Below are 24,882 nucleotides of genomic sequence, written 5' to 3' on the forward strand. Positions count from 1 at the left end.
AAAGGAATGGTCCCCCGTCAATGTCAAAAAGTAAATGCTAAAGCAACAAACACACACCTCTCATTAACAATCATCCAATAACCCTGCAAACGTAGTCTAGTTTTGGTCAGGCATTTTTCACAGTGCACTAGAGCTCCACAGAGAATTTAACCTATGGAAGCAGTCTCCAACCCTTCTATCACTCTGCAGCGGAGAACCGGGCAAACCAAACCTTGGCTCTAAAATCCCAGGATCCCTCTTAGAGCCATCCCACTGGGCACAGACATCAATTCAACGTCTATTCCACGTTGGTTTAATGTAATTTCATTGAAATGACGTGGAAACAACAATGATTCAACCAGTGTGTGCCCATTGGGATCTCAATCTATAGCTCTGGTGCTCCTGTGCTTGATCAAACTGATTGATTAGGAAGAAATAAACTGAAATCTTTGGTATCATCAGTGCCTTATAAAAAGAAGGGCATGAAAATCTACTTACAACGGACAGCAAAATAATAAGCCTTAAAATAAGACCACTAGGGTTAGATAATCTTCAATAGGAAACCTGTGTGACTTGTTGCCATTGGCGACTAGCTCCACCAATAACCACTAGAGGGTAGTACATTACACCCAAAGTGGAACAGCAGATTCTACACCTACTACTATATTTACCTAATTTAGCAGGTGTAAAACAAATGCCTGAGCGGGTCGGAAGAAACCGGAAGCTACCGGTTTTCATGGCTTTGTGTCTTCTCTGCTTTTCCACTGAAAACCGGATGCTCCCGGTTTCTTACGACCCTGCTGAGTGCTACTGTAATGACATGAAGAGTGATAGGGTTTAGTAGACCTGTATGGATGTTGTACATACATTGTTTGAACTTCAATAACATTTGATTGTTATATTACTCTAACAGCACTCTGCTCAAAAATACATTATTTGTTTAATCATTTTTTTTTTTTTTACATTTGGACACCTTATTTTTCTCAGCTGCAGACTTCAGTTTGCATAGTGAGAGAAAAGCACCCCATATCCCCATCAGTACATATATGCGCAAAACATTCCCTCAATAAAGCCTATTTTTATGTACAGCAAATAAGAATAACCAGAACATGAAATAAAATTGCTCAAACATGAAATACAGTAAAATAAGTACAGTAAAATAAGACAACTAGAAACAGAACTCGAGACAACTGAATTAAAAACAGACAGCCATGAAACAACAGTAAGAAATAAGAAAACCCGTTTTCCATTATTTTTTTGGGATCGTTTAGTCTTCCTCTAAGCGCTTTGTAAGAAGGAGCAGGTCCAGTCACCTGAGTGAGATCCCCATCCTTACTGTGGGTGCCACACACACACAAACGCACGCACACGCACACTTATGCATATACAAATGCACATAAACGCACACACATACATGCACTCTCTTCTCTTCTTCTCTTCTCATTCGTCTTCCTCATCTTCTTCTGCCATTTCCTCCTCTGCCTCCTCCTCTGCCTCCTCCTCCCATCTTGCATGCTGAAGTGCAGGAGAGTGGCCCCCGCCTGCCTCCTCCCATCTTGCATGCTGAAGTGCAGGAGAGTGGCCCCCGCCTGCCTCCTCCCCTTCCACCCCTCTCGCCCCCAGCTCCAGGCTTCTCCACAGCAGACCAGTGTAAGGCAGCCTGTGAGGCCCTAAGAGGGCTAAAGCTCGCTCCCTGTCAGCCTCCTTCTGGAACACCATTTGACCTCCAGCCCCAGCCCCAACCCCAGCCTCATCCCCCAGGCCCACCATCCCAGCACGGGGGTGGAATGCTGAGGCGTGGGGCTGCAGGGCCAGATTCTCCAGTGGGTCGAGCTGGTCTGGAGAATGGCCTCTTCCTCCTCCTCCTCTATCCCTTCTTCCCTCCTCCCTGTGGTCAGCCCCAGACCCGCGCCTTGGCCGTGCCCGGGTACGGACCTCCAGGCAGCTGAGGCCCTTGCGGTGGCGCTGGAGGTGGTCCTCGCGAGCGAACGCCTTGTGGCAGAGCGGGCACTCGAAGGGTCGCGCCCCGCTATGGAGAGACAGGTGGTTCTTCAGGTCGTAGGAATGCAGGAAGCGGGCGGGGCAGTGAGGGCAGGGGTACGGACGCTCCCCTGTGTGTTTACGCATGTGGATCTTCAACTTGTCATTCCTGAGAGAGAGAGAGAGAGAGAGAGAGAGAGAGAGAGAGAGAGAGAGAGAGAGAGAGAGAGAGAGAGAGAGAGAGAGAGAGAGAGAGAGAGAGAGAGAGAGAGAGAGAGAGAGAGAGAGAGAGAGAGAGAGAGAGAGAGAGAGAGAGAGAGAGAGAGAGAGAGAGAGAGAGAGAGAGAGAGAGAGAGAGAGAGAGAGAGAGAGAGAGAGAGAGAGAGAGAGAGAGAGAGAGAGAGAGAGAGAGAGAGAGAGAGAGAGAGGATAAGGGTTTAGCATCACATGTAGGACATTGCTAGCCCTGTAATCTGTTATAGTTAATAGTATTAAAATACACACGTACGTACCTGGTGAAGCGGACCCCGCAGGTAGAGCACTCGAATGGTTTCTCCCCGGTGTGTGTTCTCATGTGTCTGGGCAGCTTCCCCGCTCCGTGGATGATCTTCTGACAGACAGGACACTGCTGAGGGGTCTGAGACTTCCTCTTCCTACCCACTCCTCCTGCCCCCGTGGCCCCCCCTTGCTCTGCCAGGGGGGTGGAAGTAAAGCTGGGCACCCCTCCGTTCCCTACTCCCTCCATCTCCTCCTCGTCTTCTGACAGTCTGTCGTCTGAGAGGGGGAGAGGGGGGTGGGGGGCGAGGAGGCGCTCCTGAGGCCAGTGCACCTCTCCGTTGACTGCTGTACTCCCTCTACCTGCACCCCTGCCCTGCTTCCGATCCCCGTTCTGTCCCATGGTGGGGGGGTGCTCTTCCTGCTCAGGGCTGGGGGGTCGGGTGGAGGGTTGAGAGCGGGCCCCATCTTGAACAGGTGAGGGGTGTGGAGGAGGAGTGGAGGGGTGCTGGTGTGTGTTGACATTCGGGCGATGAGGCAGTGGCTGGTGGTGTGACGACTCCACCTTGGTGACTCTCCGTCTGTCTATCTTCCTCCGGGAGCCTTTCTTAATCCCCCTCGCCACCTCTCTCTCCCTCTCTGCCTGTACCCTCTGCTCCCCCGTCTCCCACTCTACCTCCCCCGCCGTCTCCCCCAGTATGTCTCTACAGGCGTCAACCACACACTGGATCCCGAGTAACTGAGCCCCTCTCAACACGTCTCTCATGCCAGAGCTGCGGATGGTCAGGGTGGCCGTGTAGGCGAACTCCAGCAGGGCATCCAGGGCATCGGGCGTTACACAGTCCAGCTGGCATACTCTGAACCCTCCTCCTCCCCCCGCCTCTGCCCCCTCCTCCGCCCCAAACAGCCCGCGGAAGTAGAGGCTGACGGCAGCCATGACAGAGCGGTGGGTGGGGTAGCGGGTGCCCCGCGAGGTCAGGGTGAGGTCACAGAGTTGCCCCGCCCTGCGCTGGGCGTTGAGGCGGAACAGGAGCTCGTTGCTGTGCTCTGGGAAGGGGATCCCGATCAGACCGTCCTCTCCTGGAGACATCGCCACCTGCAGGAGGGAACAGTTGGTTAGAATAACACAGACATTGAAGTTCAGGCTGAGTCAAACTCATTCGGTGGCCACAGATGTATTTTTGAACATGGAAAAAAATAAGAATTAGACAAAAATGTTTAAAATTTCTTCTGGTGTGGTGACATCATCACAATATTGTGTATGCTTTTGATATAGATCACATTTCATTGCTTTTGATACCAGGAAACAAATGCACAAATACCAAATACCGCGCCCTTTGACAAGTAAAACTGTGTTAGTTAATGCAGTCACGGTGCAGAGATATTTTGGTTGGTACTGTAGCCTTTCATTACTAGCGTGACTTACACAAGGAGCTCTCCTTCACGTGAGGGACCATATTAAACAAGAGCTTAGCGCTATCCCTCCTTCAATCACTGCTCCCCTCTCCCTATCACTCCTCCCCTCTTCCTCGAACTTCCACCCCCTCAACCCCAGATTACGACATCAGGAAAAAGTGATTTTGGCAAAGGGGGTGGAAAGGGGGGACAACTGGGAGGATCAGAAGGGGTAGAGGAGAAGGGGGTGCCAGAGAGAGAGAGTGTGTGTGTGTGTGTGACAGAGAGTTTGATTGTTTTAGCTCCTTGATTAAAAATAGAGAGAGAGAGACGAAGGAGAGGAAGAGATAGAATGAGGAAGGTGAAAGAGAGGAGTCAGACTGTACTGGGCCAAATCCAGACTTAGGACGTCGACATACACAAGGTGTTAGAGCTTTTACGTATGTCACATCGTCAAAGGAAGATTCAAGTTATATGGCTATAGTTCAAGTCAGGATTCTGCCCACTGAATCTATCCTTAACAGTGTGTGTGTGGTATTTCCTGAAACAAAACTTTTACTTTAGGAAACTGAAAAACATAGAGAAGGGTTAATGTTGGGTAAAACAAGACGTGTCTAGAAGTGTTTGTGTGAGGATAACAGAAGCTTGTTCTTCTCCTCCCTTCTTTTCACCACCTCATCACCCACTCTCCTGTCCTTCCTTTCACACATGCCCTCCAGGGGAGGTGTATAATGGAGGAAGAGAGTGTGAGACAGAGAGAGTGAGACAGAGAGAGTGAGACAGAGAGAGTGAGACAGAGAGAGTGAGACAGAGAGAGTGAGACAGAGAGAGTGAGACAGAGAGAGTGAGAGTGAGACAGAGACAGAGACAGAGAGAGTGAGACAGAGAGAGTGAGACAGAGAGAGTGAGACAGAGAGAGTGAGACAGAGAGAGTGAGACAGAGAGAGTGAGACAGAGAGAGTGAGAGTGAGAGTGAGACAGAGACAGAGAGAGTGAGACAGAGAGAGTGAGACAGAGAGAGTGAGACAGAGAGAGTGAGACAGAGAGAGTGAGACAGAGAGAGTGAGACAGAGAGAGTGAGACAGAGAGAGCATTTAGGCCTACAACCGAAGTTTGTGTCTTACTCCATTTGACTAATCTCAGGCCACTGACTCCCAAGGTCCATAGACTACTTTCTAGGTAGGTTACCAGGTCTATAGAAGTCTATACTGTCTATGTATCCATATGATGAGGTTTATTTATAACACCAAGGGCTCTCCTCTCCTGTTCCCCTGGCTCTCACCTAACCCCCTCTCCTTTTCCACCGTACCACTCACACCTGAGCAGACCACATTTTCCACAAACAACAGACTGACTCCCCCCTCCCCCCCACCTTTGTCTCCCTCCCATAGCAACCACCAACAGCCCCCTAACCATCCTATAATACTGTCCACATAGCACCCCGAGGGGCTCTCCTCGACGACGGTACATTCTGTTTCACCTGACTAACCTGCTCCAAGATTAAATACACACACACACGTTGCGTGTCACTCTCTTGGCTCCCCGAGTCCCCATTGTTCAGTTCAGTTTGTGGTCTGTTGATCTTCATGCAATGTCAAAAACACACACACCCCACCCATACAGTCCACACACACTAACGTTCACATCGTCGCTCTTCAACAGAAACCCCAATCCCACCTGTACCAATAGAACCTTACCTCCCAACCTCAACCCATCCAGCTGAGTCTAAACCCAAAATCCAAACGGGACCCCTACCTTTCCTGCCTTCATGACTGATAGCGGGACCGTCGACTGGAGGCGATGCTGTGTCTGAGTCATGGCATAAGTGTTTTTGTACTTCAGTCTTCCTCGCTCTTACTTGCTTCTTCCTTCCTTCCTTTCTTTCTTCCTTTCTTCCTTTCTTTATTATAGCCTTCTATTCTCCCTCTCCCTCCTTAAACCTTTAACTCTCGAAGTTCAGAGAAGTTGGGGTTACGCGTTCATCCTTGGGGATGTCTACCTCTTTCTCGCTCGCTCACTCGCTTCCTGTTTTATGAAAAGAAGGTGTTCGGCAGCGGAGAGAGAGATTGAGAGATACCCCTCCCCCTTCTCGCCCACGCGCCCCTCTCTCCAAAATACAGCGGGTCGATTTTCCGAAACGAGCGATCGTAAGTTTCCGAAATACACAACTTCCTGGCCTGCCCCTCCCCGACCACAGATCTGACCTCTGACCTCGGCTGATGGACAGGTAGGAAGGACGTTTGTCCATCCGTCTCTAGACAGGTGATGGGAACTTGGGTACAATAGTCTAAAGTAGCTTCTTCTCCTCGAAGAAGAGGAAGGAAGCCATGCTAGACTATTGAGATGCAGCCCGTGGTGTCATCCTTCAGCCATCAGCTACCTACGCACAGAATTAAGGATCTCTATGCACCTACATTACTGATGAGGGACCTTGAACGAAGCACAAAAATACCCTACAACATTGTCAAATATGTGACAATTTAACCTACTCAACCAACATCAAAATTGTAAAAGAAGAAGTAATGTAAGAACCAAAATCATATTGGTGCTGTGAGTCATAATAGAACCAGCCACAGACATCCAGGTAGGTATTAGATGAAACGTTCAAACAAACCAACCAGCCATATTACAGACGGTCTTACTATAGGACAAGTGATGATGATGATGATGAAGTCACATTACAACAACCCATAGGGCAACTCTGACTGACTCTGTGAAGTCTTCTCCAAATGAAAGCTTGTTCACTAAAACAACTCTTGACATGTAACATTCTCGGTTTGATGCATCAAGCTATTGACGCTGGCATGGATTTGTACCACCACCGCTCTCAGAGCAGGTAGGAAGTGATTTCAGGGAGATTTGTTTGAGGTGTCTCCTACGCTCGTAAGCACATCTAAAACAACGCACTGGAAAAAGCAGTAGACGAGGACGGAGACGATGCTGCCAGAAAAGGTCAAAATCCCCACCGAAAACACTGTGTGTGTGTGTGTGTGTGTGTGAGAGAGAACTTGTCATGAGGCACAAAACAAAAAGCCAATAGAAAAGACAACTGTCCCAGTTGAGATTAGGTTTTGTTTAAGAGAAAACTCAACATGAACAGAATCCATCTCAGAAATCTCAGAGGAGCTAAAAAGAGAGATTAAGTTGGTGAAAAGAGCAAAAGAGGGGGTGAGAGAAAAAGACAAATATGAGGAGCATACTAGTGTTTAGTTTCCGGCGTAAAATAAAAAAAGCTGTCAGGGGTGGTTTACGATTCCTCAGAAGGGGGTAAGGGGGTAAGTGTTGTTCGGAAGGGGGACGTTAGTGTTGTTCGGAAAAAGGGAAGAGATTCCTGTTAATGGAACAACCGTGAGTCACTTAATAACGGCACACCCTGAAATACACACACACACACTATTGCACACAGTTAAAAAGTAGCAATGATCTTTGTTTGACGGTAAGACATGACAATCCCCCCCCCACCCCACCCCCGCCGCCCCATCTTTTCTCTCTCTGTGTCTGTCTTCTCTTTCTCCCCTCGTCCCCTGTCTTTTCTCGCTCTCTCTTAGTCACCCTGTTTCTAGTTTCTAGTTCTTCAGCAGCCCCTATGCTAACAGTCAGGGACAGACATCTCCATGCTGAAGCAGCTGATCACTCCTTAACTAACACTATAGCACTATAGATTACACAGCCACCCAAACATACACTGACACGTGTTTAATAAAACACATACAAATTAGTACAAATTATTTGAAACACAGCTCCTTTTCCCACAAGAATGGAAGGTAAAAATGAAGAAAAAAACAACCCAAGTGGAAACTATATGTGGAAAAACATGTCAGACGGTTATGTTCACGAAAACAGATAACGGCACACCACTTTACAAAACACAGCTTACTGGAAATATGAAAAACACATTACGAAGCAGTGAAGACAAATAAATGTGACAAATGAATATAATAGTAACTAAAACCCCATATTAAGAATTCTTGTTGAAATATGCTGTACAACTGGTATAAACTGTAGGCTACATTACACTGAATGACTAACTCCTCATACTTCAAGTTTATTAAAACCGGTTGAAAAGTGTTTATGCAGTAAAGAAGTTATTTTTATTTTCCAAAAATAAAACACTGTCATCCCTTTTTCTTTAATGATCGGTGGCCAACTTATCACTCTGTTTCAGATCGGATTCTCAACTCCCACTCCTCTGTCGACAGTTGACTACCTTTCCTCCCCTCCGACAATACGGCTTCCTCTTCCCTCGCTTTCATTATGTACATCACTCACGCTCTAAAAACTCTTAGAATGGTTCATTACCCCATTTTAACTCAAAATGTATTCGATTAATTTAGATCTTTCTGGACAGGAAAAAACAACACTTTAAATGGGGTCCTGATAGAATGAATAAGTAAAAAACAATTGGACCATCAAAATAATGGCTAAACGTATTGCCATTTTGACTGCAACTTCAACTAAGTTCGCCAAGTGAGAGATCAACAGTAGTAGACACTGCTCTACCACAAACAAGACATTAGACTGTTATTACACTGGTGCTTATTTTCCCTTACAGCCTGTAACTTCTCCCAATCCACATCAATTATAACAGCTCTGCTCGGCTCTGAACGGCCCAGGGGGAAAATATGACTTTACTCTATTCACAGAAATGTGTTTAAATGAATTCTGATGTCAGACGCTTTCCAGTGTGTGTGTGTGTGTTCATTCATAATATGTTTAAATGCGTTTCACTCGCAGTGTTTTTAGCAAACTTCTAATGCTCTAATGTGTTTCACATCCACGTGCCACAGGCCCTAACAATCCACAGCTTACCAGAAATACTGTATAAATATAAAAATAAAATGCAATGTAAGTTTAAAAAATATAGCTATTCTTCATTTAGTTGAATTTAGAAAATAACGTATTTTTTACAGTGAAGGCTTAAATAAATTACTATAAAGAAAACAAGGAAACAAAGTTTTTGGAAATAATAACACAATGTACGAATATAAACTCAATTTACTAAGATATTTGTAAACAACAAAACAACATTTGTAAACCTGAAAATTGTATTTAAATTGTGTGTGATAAAATATTACTTTTTTTTGTTTTGATACAATAAAACTATTTATGAATTTTATTCATATGTTATAAAGAGTATTATGCAAAGCTAAAGAGGGGTGGGTGGCAGTAAAATGTATTATTCCATTTGGGGGCGGCAGGTAGCTCAGTGGGTAAGAGCGTTGTGCCAGTAACCGAAAGGTTGCTGGTTCTAATCCCCGAGCCGACTACGTGAAAAATCTGTCGGTGTGCCCTTAAGGCACTTAACCCTAATTACTCCTGTAAGTGGCTCTGGATAAGAGCGTCTGCTAAATGACTAACATGTAAAATGTAAATGTAAACACACAGCAGACCTATGGAGATGTGTCATTAGACACAACATGACACATATTAATGGGAGGATAAACTAGGTCATTTCAGTCCATCAGAACTACACCCAAACCAAACGAGAACTCAATTAAAGTCCAAATATGTATCATTTACATGAGACAACCAGAACAGCACAGTAGGAACCAAACAACTGCTGTTCCCAAACAAAACACAACACACAAGGCCTGAGTGGATGAAAATAGGAGTCATGATTCTCTGTTCATACCGTTTCTCCTCCTCCACGTGCTCCTCTGGCTCTCAGTGCTTTCTCTATCTCCTTCTCCCTCTCTCACACACTATTTTTTAGCCTCTCTCCCCCTCTTAAACATAGGGGGCTGAGAGAGAGGTGTTGGTTTAGGTGCATCTTCTCAGAGGAGGGGTGAAAGAGAGGTAAAAGGGGATGATGAGTTCCTGCCCACATATAACCTTATTCAGCCCAACACAAGGAGTTGGCAACACTCTATGAACCACCTGTATGTAATGAATTATGAATACATTTACAGGCATTCATAAAGCAGTTATAAAGCATTCACAAGACGTCATGAAGGCTTATTGCAAGTATGAATTGTTATTAAATGTGAGACACATCCCCGTTCTCCACCTCTTCCTCCATCATCATCTTCATCATTTACAGTATATCTTTACCATGCACCGTTTCTGAAGTACAATAAAACCCAGACCCTCTCCACTGATAGTTCTCCCTGAACCGGCTATTTGCATCTTTCAAAGAGATATAAAAACAGACCCAGCCAGAGAGAATTTGAATCGTCATTTGAACTCGTTAAAATGCTGGATAACGAGAATAAACACAATATTATGGTAATTACCGGTACATCCATTTCCTCCAAGACGTGGCTAAAGCAATTCTATAAAGCTTAAAAATATCTGATTATATAGGGAATAATAATTGCACTCAACCACGCAATAAACACTTGCGAGGATGGAGGAAATTCTTAATAGTGGCAAAGTGCATTTGAGTAAGAAAAACACACAAATCATATCCTGGAAAAGGTTCCTTTTGTCCCTGCATCCAGCCCCTCTGCCTAGCTAAACTGGGGCAGTGTGTGTGTTGAGGTCTTGGTTCCAAGAACACATTACATTATTCATTTGGTTGGCAGAGCGGTACAGAACGGAGGCCCTTAACCCAGCCTTCCCACGCCACACCACACCGAGGACATTTTGCATGTTATCCTTCTTTACTGATGGGAATCAAGGGTTTTATTCAGGAGGGACGAACGGTACAGAACCTTCACATAGAAATGTATTGTATAGAGCAGACACGTCTCTCTGTCAAAAACAGGAGCGAGAAGAGGAGAGGGAGAAAAAAAGAGAGAGAAATCTGAGGTTGGAAAGAGGAAAGGGGGTCTGAGATTTGAGGGGAGATCAAGGAGAAGAGAAGAAGACGGGGGAGGTTTGTTTGACTTAAAACAGACGTGTTCCTAGAGAACATACAAGGAAAGCAGAGAGTGGGAGAGGAGAGGTGGTAAAAGACTGTCAGCGAACGAGTGAGTGAGGGGTGGGTGTAAAAAAAGATGGAGAGATAGGTATAGAATGAGGTAGGGTGGAGTAAATCTAACAGCAAAGTATTTACCAACAATCTGTGTCAAAGTGAAGAAATAAGAGAAGATAATTATGTTACAGAGAAGGGGAGAGGAGGGGGGAGAGAAAGGCAGAGATGAGAGGGAGAGGAACAGTGACGTGAACAGAGGTTAGAGAAAGAGAGAATGTTAGAAGAAAGAAAGAGTGAGGGAACGAGAGTGTGACAGGAAGTAGCTGCAGTGAGTCCTTGCAGGTGTGTGTCTGCAGATGTCTGAGGGGAGATGTGGTAGCAATCGCTATCATTAGCAATCAGTGAAAGGGAGTTTCAGAAAGATGGGGAACACACACACAGTGCATACGTGAGTGTATGGGAGGGCTTTACTAGTTCTACCACATGCTGACAAAGTGGTTTCACACCTTCTATCTGTATCTGGTCAGCAGTTTTAGCCAACCCCCAAGACTACATGTGTGAACACGGAGTGTGTGAATGAGTGGTCCATTTATGTGCAGAACTTGTGTGAGTTTGTGTGTTTTCACGAACGGATGAAAAAAGCTTGTGTGTGTGTGTGTGTGACTTGTGTATTTGATGCACTGTGTGTACAGTAGGGAAAAAAAGTATTTAGTCAGCCACCAATTGTGCAAGTTCTCCCACTTAAAAAGATGAGAGAGGCCTGTAAATTTCATCAGACAAATTGAGATTTTTTTTCTCCAGAAAATCACATTGTAGGATTTTTTTATGAATTTATTTGCAAATTATGGTGGAAAATAAGTATTTGGTCACCTACAAACAAGAAAGATTTCTGGCTCTCACAGACCTGTAACTTCTTCTTTAAGAGGCTCCTCTGTCCTCACTCGTTACCTGTATTAATGGCACCTGTTTGAACTTGTTATCAGTATAAAAGACACCTGTCCACATCCTCAAACAGTCACACTCCAAACTCCACTATGGCCAAGACCAAAGAGCTGTCAAAGGACACCAGAAACAAAAGTGTAGACCTGCACCAGGCTGGGAAGACTGAATCTGCAATAGGTAAGCAGCTTGGTTTGAAGAAATCAACTGTGGGAGCAATTATTAGGAAATGGAAGACATACAAGACCACTGATAATCTCCCTCGATCTGGGGCTCCACGCAAGATCTCACCCCGTGGGGTCAAAATGATCACAAGAACGGTGAGCAAATCCCAGAACCACACGGGGGGACCTAGTGAATGACCTGCAGAGAGCTGGGACCAAAGTAACAAAGCCTACCATCAGTAACACACTACGCCGCCAGGGACTCAAATCCTGCAGTGCCAGACGTGTCCCCCTGCTTAAGCCAGTACATGTCCAGGCCCGGCTGATGTTTGCTAGAGTGCATTTGGATGATCCAGAAGAGGATTGGGAGAATGTCATATGGTCAGATGAAACCAAAATATAACTTTTTGGTAAAAACTCAACTCGTCGTGTTTGGAGGACAAAGAATGCTGGGTTGCATCCAAAGAACACCATACCTACTGTGAAGCATGGGGGTGGAAACATCATGCTTTGGGGCTGTTTTTCTGCAAAGGGACCAGGACGACTGATCTGTGTAAAGGAAAGAATGAATGGGGCCATGTATCGTGAGATTTTGAGTGAAAACCTCCTTCCATCAGCAAGGGCATTGAAGATGAAACGTGGCTGGGTCTTTCAGCATGACAATGATCCCAAACACACCGCCCGGGCAACGAAGGAGTGACTTCGTAAGAAGCATTTCAAGGTCCTGGAGTGGCCTAGCCAGTCTCCAGATCTCAACCCCATAGAAAATCTTTGGAGGGAGTTGAAAGTCTGTGTTGCCCAGCGACAGCCCCAAAACATCACTGCTCTAGAGGAGATCTGCATGGAGGAATGGGCCAAAATACCAGCAACAGTGTGTGAAAACCTTGTGAAGACTTACAGAAAACGTTTGACCTGTGTCATTGCCAACAAAGGGTATATAACAAAGTATTGAGAAACTTTTGTTATTGACCAAATACTTATTTTCCACCATAATTTGCAAATAAATTCATTAAAAATCCTACAATGTGATTTTCTGGATTTTTTTTCTCATTTTGTCTGTCATAGTTGACGTGTACCTATGATGAAAATTACAGGCCTCTCTCATCTTTTTAAGTGGGAGAACTTGCACAATTGGTGGCTGACTAAATACTTTTTTCCCCCACTGTATGTGTGTCTGCTTGCTGGGTGAAGTTGCCACATCATTAGGGAGGGTCTCGACAGCTGCTCCTAGGTCTTACACACTACCTCCCTTTTCAGAGAATGATGTCGCAAAACACACACTAGGACAGACACACACACACACACACAGAGACAGACACACGTAGACACATACCCCTACAAACACACACACACACACCGATGTCGCAAAACTAACTGATCCTGATCGGCTTCCTCTTCCTCTGCTGTGAGGACTGACGACCACGAGGTGAGATGGAGAGATAAATGGATGACAAAACAGACAGACAAGTAAAGGAGGAACGACCATGTCAGCTCTGAGAAAGAGACAGAATACAACTGATACAGTATATGGCTACAGGGAGAAAGAGAGATATTGATTGTGGTAGGGGACAAGGAGAAAGAGAGATATTGATAGTGGTAGGGGACAAGGAGAAAGAGTGATATTGATTGTGGTAGGGGACAAGGAGAAAGAGAGATATTGATTGTGGTAGGGGACAAGGAGAAAGAGAGATATTGATAGTGGTAGGGGACAAGGAGAAAGAGAGATATTGATAGTGGTAGGGGACAAGGAGATGGGAACTAGAGTATAAAAGAAGAATGACAGTTAGTCTGATATCCTCTCCAGACCATGTCAACATGTGACGAACAGTGTGTGTTAAGTTTAAAAGTCACAATCAAAGGTCGTAAAGGTCAAAAGGCTGGACAGTTCACTGACATCATCAGGACGATACTGTAGTAGTGTTCTCTGGGGTTTGTCAACAGGGGGGAGAGCGGTTGCTTTTACTGTAATTCGTGGCTGAAAGGTTGACACAGAATATGCGGTTACTTCAGCTGTCCTCAGAGAAACACAACAAAGAAAGGTTCCTCTCTGCCCCCTTAGTAAATAAAATGTCTGCCTGACTGTCACTGGTCTGGCTTCCGAGTGGCGGGACTACTACAGAACTGAGAATGATCACACCCATCCATCTATCGCCCAATTACAGCAGTACAGCGCTTTGACAAAAGATTCAAACGTTGACGGGGGGGAATTCTACTGATGCGTAGCGAGTTAGAGCTCATCGAATACCGCACTCTCAATGTCTCGATGACTGACTACCCATGGTACTGTACTTACAACAGCTACAACATCAAGCTGTCATTTCTCGTCAAAATTGATCTAAAGGTTAGGGGTCATTTTCACAACAAGATACAGGAGATGATTCTCTGTGGTGTGTGTCATTGTCTCTCTTTCCCTGAACCGCTGGCTCACTGTACCTGTTGATGAGCACCACCCCCTCAGTCTCTACACCAACATTTACACCATTACAAGAAAAGCTAATCATGTTCTCTCTCACTCCTTTTTAAAACTCTTTTCATCTTTAAGAGGTGTCTGTCTTTACAGGAAGTAAAGTATTGCCACTTCCTGCTCTTCCATCCCCCCCGGTAGTAGGCGGGTGGTGTGAGTTGGTAGGCTGACAGGCCGGTGGTCGAGAGAGAGAGAGGGCTGTGAAACACGACAGAAACTGGAGACTGAAAAAGGGGAAACGCCATTTGCACTACTTCCTCTAGTGACACAGATCGACTGGAGGCAAACTAGGCTGTGATGTACATCAACATACAGTAGAGCACCTTAGTCAGTGGCACAGCACCTAGACATTATGGTTAAGGCCTATATGAAGTGTATTGGTTCAAATGTTTTTAGTGCCCATATATGGTAATAACCAAACAGAACATGTCCCTGATTCTGACCATTGTGTGAATGGAATAATGGATAATATGCAAAAAACTCTAAGATGAAACTAAGAGAGTAGTCGAAAAGTTGAACCGTTCTAAGAGTGGGAAAATGAGGGAATATGGAAAGGGAGTATGGATGGATGAATGAATGAGCTGAGGCGATAAAGGAGGAATGAATGGGTGGTGTAGGGTAACAGGGAGAGGTATGAAGGGATGATGGGGGATGAGAGGAAGATACATTTGATATGAAGGAGTAAAGGTATAGAAGGAAGGGAGGGAGGAAGCTCTTAAATCTGCTGATGCCACTTTGTCCTCCCCCTCTCTCCCCCCCTCTCCCCCTCTCTCCCCTGCCTCGTCCTCCCACTCAGCCTACTGTATGTATCTGAAACTGAAACCCCCATTGTGAACAGGGGGAATTTTTTTTTTTTTTTTATACGGGCCACATGCCCTAATTCATATACTTACTGGAATTGGGTGACTGCCTGTGTGTGTGTGTGTGTGTGTGTGTGTCTTATCTTAAACGTTCCTCTTTCCTTGAAAGACCACTCACTGTTGTTACACCCCCCCTCCCCACTGGTCACACTTCTGCACGGCCCCAACCACATGATCTGTCGCTCGCAAACACACACACCCACACACTAACTCTAAGTACAGCGTCTGCTAAATGACTTTATGTAAATGTATGCCATTGCTGACCCTTGGATTTGCGTGTTCAAATGAACCGTATTCCAAACACTGAGTCCAAAATCCTGGCTGAGTATCAGTGAAAGAAGACAGAGTGAGACTCAGTCAGTTACCTGCATACACAATATACTGTACAGTACACATCAACTCTGGGGGGTTCCTTCCTGACACATACTGGACTGTACCAAAATCAGTATCTTATGGGGGTGCCCTCATTCAACACACTTTAACACGTATGGAGGTCCACTGATTTATTTTATGGGAGTGGCCTGCAGCACCAGAGGACAGCCATGTAATATAATCTCTAGTTCCTATATCTACAGTAGGACAGGACAGGAGCTGTCAACGACTGGCACACTAACACTTTCCTTAGTTCAATGCACTTATTGTGCAACACTCTGGATCAGAATGGGGGCGGAGTTCATCTGAAAAGGACTCAACATTCCACACCTCTTACCTCCAGTCCATAAACTCAGAGGAGGACAGGTCCCTGCTCTCTTCCTCCCTCTGTATATTCCTCTTCTTCCTCTGTTTCTGTTCTTCTCCAGCAGAGTCAACCGGTTTCCAGGGATACAAAGCTGAGGGGATGAGATGTGTGGATAGTTAGATGATTTGGATTTGAACAAACTTTATTGATCCCTGAGGACTGACAGATAGACACCAAGATACGCCTTCAGAAAGTATTCAACCCCCTTGACTTTTTCCACATTTTGTTGTGTTACAGCCTGAATTTAAAATAGATTCAATTGAGATGTTGTGTTACTAATCTACACACAATATCCTAGAATGTCAAAGTGAAATTTAGATTTGAGACATTTTTACAAATTAATAAAAAGTGAAAAGCTGCAATGTCTTGAGTCAATCAGTATTCAACTCATTTTACATTTTTACATTTTAGTCATTTAGCAGACGCTCTTATCCAGAGCGACTTAGAGTTAGTGAGTGCATACATTTTATTTTTCACACTGGCCCCCCGTGGGAAACAAACCCACAACCCTGGCGTTGCAAACGCCATGCTCTACCAACTGAGCTACACGGGGCCCCAACTCCTTTGTTATGGCATGCCGAAATAGGTTCAGGAGTACAAATTTGCTTAACAAATCACATAATACATTGCATGGACTCACTGTGTGTGCAATAATAGTGGTTAACATTATTTATGAATGACCACCCCATATCTGTACCCCACACATACAGATAATTTTCCTCTTTCCAAACTCAGTCGAGTTGTGAACCTTATTTACATAAGTATTCAGACCCTTTGCTATGAGACTCGAAATTGAGCTCAGGTGCATCCTGTTTCCATTGTTCATCCTTGAGATGTTTCTACAACTGGATTGGAGCCCACCTGTGGTAAATTCAATTAACTGGACATGATTTGGAAAGGCACACACCTGTCTATATAAAGGTCCCACAGTTGACAATGCATGTCAGAAAAAAAAACAAGCCATGAAGTCGAAGGAATTGTCCGTAGAGCTCAGAGACAGGATTCTGTCGAGGCACAGATCTGGGGAAGGGTACCAAAAAATTTCTGCAGCATTGAAGGTCCCCAAGAACACAGTGGCCTCCATCATTCTTAAATGGAAGAGGTTTGGAACCACCAAGACTCTTCCTGGAGCTGGCCGCCCAGCCAAACTGAGCAATCAGGAAAAGGGCCTTGGTCAGGGAGGTGACCAAGAACCAGATGGTCACTCTGACAGAGCTCCAGAGTTCCTCTGTGGAGATGGGAGAACATTCCAGAAGGACAACCATCTCTGTAGCACTCCACCAATCAGGCCTTTGTGGTAGAGTGGCCAGACGGAAGCCACTCCTCAGTAAAAGGCACATGACAGCATGCCTGGAGTTTGCCAAAAGTCACCTAAAGGACTCTCAGACTATGAGAAACAAGATTCTCTGGTCTGATGAAACCAAGATTGAAGTCTTTGGCCTGAATGCCAAGCGTCACATCTGGAGGAAACCTGGCACCATCCCTACGGTGAAGCATGGTGGTGGCAGCATCATGCTGTGGGGATGTTTTTCAACGGCAGGGTCTGGGAGACTAATCAGGATCGAGGGAAAGATGAACGGAGCAAAGTACAGATAGATCCTTAATGAAAACCTGCTCCAGAGCGCTCAGGACCTCAGACTAGGGCGAAGGTTCACCTTCCAACAGGACAACAACCCTAAGCACACAGCCAAGACAACGCAGGAGTGGCTTTGGGACAAGCCCCTGAATGTCCTTGAGTGGCCCAGCCAGAGCCTGGACTTGAACCGGATCGAACATCTCTGGAGAGACCTGAAAATAGCTGTGTAGCGACGCTCCCCATCCAACCTGACAGAGCTTGAGAGGATCTGCAGAGAAGAATGGGAGAAACTCCCCTAATACAGGTGTGCCAAGCTTGTAGCGTCATACCCAAGAAGACTCGAGGCTGTAATTGCTGCCAAAGGTGCTTCAACAAAGTACTGAGTAAAGGGTCTGAATACTTATGTAAATATGATATTTCCATTTCTAAAAACCTGTTTTTGCTTTGTCATTATGGGTTATTGTGTGTAGATTGATGAGGGAAAAAAACAATTTCATCAATTTTAGAATAAGGCTGTAAAGTAACAAAATGTGGAAAAAGTGAAGGGGTCTGAATACTTTCCGAATGCACTGTATTCAACCACAAAGACCAGGGAGGTTTTCCAATGCCTCGCAAAGAAATGCACCGACTGTTGTATGGGTAAAAAAAAGAAAAAGAGCAGACACTGAATATCCCTTTGAGCAGGGTGAAGTTATTAATTAGGCTTTGGATGGTGTCAACACACCCAGTCACTACAAAGATACAGGCGTCCTTCCTAACTCAGTTGCCGGAGAGGAAGGAAACCGCCCAGGATTTGACCATGAGGCCAATAGTAATTTTTAAATAGTTACAGAGTTTAATGGCTGTGATAGGAGAAAGCTGAGGATCGATCAACAACATTGTAGTTACTCCACAATACTAACCTAATTGACAAAGTGAAAAGAAGGAAGCCTGTACATAATAAAAAATATTCCAAAACATGCATCCTGTTTGCAACAAGGCACTAAAGTAATACTGCAAAAAAATGTGGCAAAGCAATGAACTTGTTGTCCTGAATAAAAAGTGTTATGTTTGGGGCAAATCCAACAAAACACATTACCGAGTACCACTCTCCATATTTTCAAGCATAGTGGAGGCGACATCATGTTATAAGTATGCTTGTAATCGGCAAGGACTAGGGAGTTTTTTAGGATAAAAAGAAACAGAATAGAGCTAAGCACAGGAAATATCCTAGAGGAAAACCTGGTTCAGTCTACTTTCCAACAGACACTGGAAGACGAATTCACCTTTCAGCAGGACAATAACCTAAAACATAAGGCCAAATCTACACTGAAGTTGCTTACCAAGACCACATTGAATGTTCCTGAGTGGTCTAGTTACAGTTTTGACTTAAATTGAGTTGGAAATCTATGGCAAGACTTTAACATTTTAAAAAGAATGATGGGCAAATATTGTACAATCCAGGTGTGCAAAGCTCTTAGAGACTTAGCCAAAAAGACTTACAGCTGTAGTTGCTACCAAAAGGTGTTTCTAACATGTATTGACTCTGGGGGTTATTTTTACCCATTTACCTATAGGTTCCCTTCTTTGCGAGGCATTGGAAAACCTCCATGGTCATTGTGGTTGAATCTGTGTTTGAAATTCACTGCTCGACTGAGGGACCTTACAGATAATTGTATTTGTGGGGTACAGAGATTAGGTAGTCATTCAAAAATCATGTTAAACACTATTATTGCACACAGAGTGAGTCCATGCAACTTATGTGACTTGTTGAGCAAATTTGGACTCCTTAACTTATTTTGGCTTGCAATAACAAAGGGGTTGAATACTTATTGACTCAAGACATTTCAGCTTTTCATTTTTAATTAATTTGTAAACATTTTGAAAAACATACTTCCACTTTGACATTATAGGGTATTGTGTGTAGATCAGTGACAAAACATCTCAATTTAATCCATTTTAAATTCAGGCTGTAACACAACAAAATGTGGAAAAAGTCAAGGGGTGGGGATTCTTTCTAATGTTTCACTTTTCATTAATTTTTGAAACATTTTTCTTCCACTTTGACATTACAGAGTATTTTGTTTAGATCACTGACAAAAAAATGACAAATCAATTTTAATCCCACTTTGTAACGCAACAACATTTTGAAAAAGGGGGTTGAATACTTTCTCTAGGCACAGTATACAGCATTTGATATCTGCTACGTGAGAGACAGGGACACAGGGAAGGGATAGGGACAAATATTGAGGGGAGAGGTGAAGTAAAAGAGTGAAGGAGGGAAAGGAGAGACAGAAACAGGAAATCAAAAGGTAAACGAGAAGCGGTAAATAAAAAGCGTGAATAAAAATAAAGAACATGAACGACCTAAACACACGCACAGACGGGGGGAGGGGGCGGATCCAGACCACTTCCCACTTCACCATGCCCCAGAGCAGAAGTGGCCTACACTAACAATGAACAGGGCTGAGAAAAAGGGACAGCACACACCTGTGTAGGACCACAGACATACTCAGACACACACAAACACACACTCCACTATCCCATACTCAGTGGAAAGAGCAGAGACTATACCCATTACCTGTCATAATTGAAAAGGCGCATGTAAATGTAATTTGGTGTTTGTGAGTGTGTACATGTGAACATGTGTGTGTGTGGTAGGGAGAGAGTGAAAGAGAGAGAGAGAGGGCATGAGAATAGTCCAATCTAGTAAATGAAAGGAGTAATTAAGTTACCATGACACCAGAAGGAGAGATGGAAGGAGAGATGAGAAGAGAGGGAGGGGTAGATCAGTTACCACTAAAGCCAAAGACAGTTTACACAGACTTTCCAGGTCTCCCAACTGTCAATTAGTTGGTGAGAAGACTGCTTCAGTTCAGACAAGGTGCAGTTAGGGGTGACAGTGCAGAACAACGTTTCTGCTTCTCGCTGGGCTTTCTCTTCCATCACTCTCACACATAATAGTGTCATTATTCACTGAGTTGTGGTTGGTGACAAATCTAATCTGCATCGCAGACGTCAACAATACCTATTTGTCAAGCACACACACAGAAACCCACTGTACAAATATTAGCCTACATACTCTTACAGGCCAAATATATTCCTTATTCCTTCTAAGTGCATTGAAGTTTAGGTCTAGAACCAACACTGTTTGGAGAATTATTGTGTGAAAAATACATGTTTAAAACCACCAAATGAATATTGTAGACCAGAAACCCTTCTGTGTATTCGACTAATAACATGGTGTCCATAAAGTTGTAAATGAAACAACAAACTCAGACAGACGACCAAACCCAAGCCAGTTTGGCTGGTTCAGCCGGTCTGTACCACAAGAGGGGCGAGTCAGCAACGCACACACACACACACCCACAACTAATGCAAAGTCACATGCATGACAGCCCCCCACCATCCATAGTTATACATTTAAAAGCCCTCATCCATCCAACATTAATATACATTTCAATAACTTTACATCAGCAACAGAGCTATAGAATTTAAGACGAAGGATATATCAAAGTGTGGTGACAACAGCATTGCCCACTGAAAGGGTCTTGGAATAATATCATTCGTGGCCAAAGTTGCCCTGTGGTGGAACACATGGCTTGTTGCCTACAGAGGCCGGTGATGTGCGTGAGAACAGGTTAGGTTTTGGATGTCAGCCGGTGTTCGCTGCTATAATTAGAAGCCAAGCCTCCAGAAGTGTACCCGTCGACCCTGCTTGTTCACCTGGCCACATCCACACAGGTAGCAACACAAAACAACTAACCTGAGATCAAATACATATTCGCTGCTAACGTAATTTAAATAGTATGCGTGCTTATGTGTCAAAATAGGCCTCTAGGAAAAGAGAGCGCGAAAATTCTAGGGAGAAATTATTGTCGACACGTCACACGGGAGTTACCGAATACCCATGACGTAGTCCTCCCGTGACCCCGGTTAGGACCGATGGGGAGGGAGGAAGGGGGAGTTCAGGGGCGGTTGTTATAGAAAATGGGAATGACAAGCGTAAAATCCTAACTTTAAAAATTCCATAATTTCCCCAAGAAACAGAGAGCGAGTGAGGGAGCGGGTTTACCTGTGCGCCGGTGTCACCTGTGTTGTCTCGTCGCGTCCCACCTGACCGGCTTCTGTACTTCCTGGCTCCCCCCCCCGTCGCTCCCCGGGGGTCACCGCTCTTTCCGCACTGTCCAAAATCTCAAACCACTCCCTCTGACGAACCACGTATCACCCGGGAGTTCTCTGTAATATCCGCCTCTTCTTGTCTCTCTGCCGGCGTTTATATCCCCCTGCCTCGGCTCTCTCTTCGCAGACCGCCGGCTCGCTGGGCTGCTCTCCCCCCTCTCTGACTCCACTGGCCCATTCCTACTCCAGGCAGCTCCTCCTTGAACCAGGAAGCGGCTTGCCCTACTTACACCCCGCTGCGGATTGGCTCTGGCGGGGCTGGAGAGGGACCGCTGGGGTGGGCAGGGCACAGGGGGTTCGGCCACGGTGCGATAGGCCAGCGGCAGTGTCTGTCGCAGCGAGGTGGGAGGGAAGGAGGGCCGGGGTGGGCATGTTGATATAGAGACTCCTGGGGCAGGTTGGAGGTCTGTGAGGGATCACAGCGGGGCTGAGAGGTGGGCACAGAGAAGGAGAGGAACGTTGGAGGGCATATGCGTGTGCCAGCTGCAGCGGACATTTCCACTGGAAATAGATCGCCTTATTTAAACGCGATATTTATGATACTCATGCTGTGTAACTGCCTCTACCTGGCTGTTACTGTACATCTCTCTCTCTCCCTCTCTCTCTCTCTCTTCTCCGTCTCTCTCTCCCTCTCTCTCTCTATGCGCGCCTAAAGTGACTCAGCATTTCATTTGCAAATGAAGCCATGGCGACCAAGACAAGAGGTGACCATAGAGACAGAGAAACCAGCATGTGCAAGTGCACATACAGTAGATCTGTAGGCTACTACTCAGCCTCAGTCACAAGTCACATCCCTTGCCAGATATTTACTGACAGCTATGACAAAGCAGCAGTCTCATGGTGGCTTGCTGAGTCTTAAAATAACTCCAGTCTACTTATAATAACTCTGAGAGACTTCTCCCCAAATTCTGAGAAGACTAGAGGCAGTACAGGCTACAGTAGCTGGGGTACACCCACTCTATTGAAACAGCTAAGAATAATATCTCACTGTGTGTGTGTTAGTGTGTGTGTGTCTATGTTAGTGTGTGTGTTATCTTGTGATATACTGAAGGCAATTCAAAATCGAATTTTTGGTAAAGAGGACCTTTTCTACTGTAAGTGATTCACTGTTTCCAGTACAGAGGGAGACTGAAGTGTGTACGACAACACAGGGCTGATGCAAGAATCTTGAGACATACTAGAGAGAGAATGAGGTTAGCGTCAGACACACACGGCTCACACAACCCTCCCCTCATAGCGAACTACACACACATCAGCTTCCTGTTTGAAGTGGTAACTACACAGCAGAAGGAATCACCTTATCCTTTCTAAGTTTTGCATCTTGTGCTCTTTGCTCCCGCATACACTACAGACCCCCCCCCCCAAACACCTCCCCTGTATGTGTGTGTGTGAGAGAGATGGCAGGTTTTGAAGTGATGGGAAGTCTAAATATAACATCTTGTGGTTTACCCACCCAGCCCACCCAGCCCACCTTCCCCTTGCCGCCCCCTAACCTTAAATCTGTGCTCAATCTGCGGTCTGGCTACCTGTCTGGCTCCTGTTGTGTGTGGTGTGTGTGACGTGTGTGTTCACACTACCCACTGGGCAAAAACTGGTTGAAACAACGTTGTTTCTACGTCATTTCAACTAAAAAAAATCTATGTGATGACATTGAATCAATGTGGAAAACTAATTGGATCAGCAAAACGTCATCAACTAAAGGCATTTTATATTTTTTTCACCCAACTTTTAACCTAGATCCAATGACATGGTTCATTTTGGGGGAGGATTTCACACTGAATTCATGTTAGTTGACAACTCAACCAAATGTAAATGAAAACTAGACATTGAACTGACATCTGTGCGCAGTGGGTAACCTTGTTGTTCACCTAAAAAAGTTAAAGGGCAAAGATAAAATATTGTTTTATTGTCCCCCAAAATCTCGCTGAATTGAACTTCATTTAGCAAATAATCTAATTATGGATTTCCTTGCAGAAGTTCAAATGCATTGACAGTAGTGGAACTAATGCACACCCTCACACAGTTGGCCCAGCAGTCGAGAGGAGTGTGTGACCCACCTGGGTGTGCTGAATCCAAGTCTACCCTTATAGACTTAATAACCTGTTACATGATGGGGGATCAGAGTTTCCACTGTCACCTCGCTCTCTGCAGGGAGACACACACACACACACACACACACACACACCACACACTGCAAATACACACACAATCCTTAAAACACTGACATATATACTGACAAAATAATTGAAATCCATTTCTCTTTCTGTCCATGTCCTGCAAGCCCTAGGTGATCCTCTAAGACATTCCGGTGTGATTCCAGTGCTGCGGCCCCAGAATAGGGCTTCCCCGCAGGTCCTCTAGTTCAGAGCCAGAGTGACAGGCAGCAATTACAGTCCTATTTATTCTCTACTAATCCTGTGGTCTGCCACTGCTGTTAACCTCTTACATGCTTCTACAGACTCCACATCTCTCCACATATTCCACATCTCTCCACATTTTCCACATCTCGCCACATATCTCTCCACATATTTCTCGTCTCCACATATCTCTTCACATATTCCACATATTTCTCCACATATATCTCCAAAGCTCTCTTATCTCATCTCAATCTAAGGGCCTGTCACACCTCACCATGGTGAAGGTAAAACAATGTGTACCATAAACTGTGTTATCCTAAGCTGCTACCTTTTCCTGGAATGCAGACAGGAGTCTGGTTTAGGTGCTGAGCCCCATCTAGTGGTCAATGTGGAGATGACAGCTTGGTACTTACAAGAGTTCACTGCTTAAATGTGTCTGAAGGGTAGGCCTACATCTCTCACAAGAGTATAGCTATACAGTCTCTTGTTATAGGTTTAAAGTATATAGTTATTTAATCTCTAGATTTAAATCCAAAGGTATGAACAAACTTGTTTGTATAGTATAGTATTTGGTGTCTGCTAAGTAAACGTCTGAGAACAGCCTCAGAGTCCCTTTAGAATAGAGTAGAATGAACACAATAAGTCTCTATACATCCCTCTAACAATCATGCATCCCTCCAAAGATCATGATTGTTCCCTTCAGTACAATATTTAATTTCAGGCCGTAATGCAAATCACTCTGAGTGTAAATCCAACACTCTAATGCCTCACAATCCACCAAAGGTGGAAAACAATACAATCACCACCAAACATAACATAGTGTGGAGATGAGACTTTTGAACCCCCTTGAACACAGATTAGATGGAGTGAGAGCGAGAGCGAGAAAGAGAGAGAGACACAAGTCAGGAGGGTCAGGC

General features: G+C 44.9%; 1 protein-coding gene across 3 annotated transcripts; it reads right to left on the reverse strand.

Moving 5' to 3' along the window:
• Positions 1-940: 940 nt before the first annotated feature.
• On the reverse strand, positions 941-21,853 carry LOC311120706 (zinc finger and BTB domain-containing protein 7B-like; the record flags this gene model as incomplete). 3 transcript variants are annotated; one of them, XM_084157880.1, is made up of 4 exons in its annotated part: positions 941-2,128; positions 2,472-3,550; positions 15,842-15,962; positions 21,502-21,853. In XM_084157880.1, 2 exons carry the CDS (start codon positions 3,542-3,544, stop codon positions 1,420-1,422), a joined length of 1,782 nt encoding a protein of 593 aa, XP_084014006.1. In that variant the 3' UTR covers positions 941-1,419. The 3 variants fall into 3 exon arrangements, with proteins under 3 accessions (XP_084014006.1, XP_084014007.1, XP_084014008.1); XM_084157881.1 differs by having other exon boundaries at positions 15,835-15,962; positions 21,502-21,848; XM_084157882.1 differs by lacking the exons at positions 15,842-15,962; positions 21,502-21,853 and adding an exon at positions 5,605-5,667.
• Between the last annotated feature and the right edge of the window lie 3,029 nt (positions 21,854-24,882).

This window comes from Coregonus lavaretus (genome assembly GCF_964263955.1).
Source record: "Coregonus lavaretus genome assembly, chromosome: 3".
Classification (NCBI taxonomy): Eukaryota; Metazoa; Chordata; class Actinopteri; order Salmoniformes; family Salmonidae; genus Coregonus; species Coregonus lavaretus.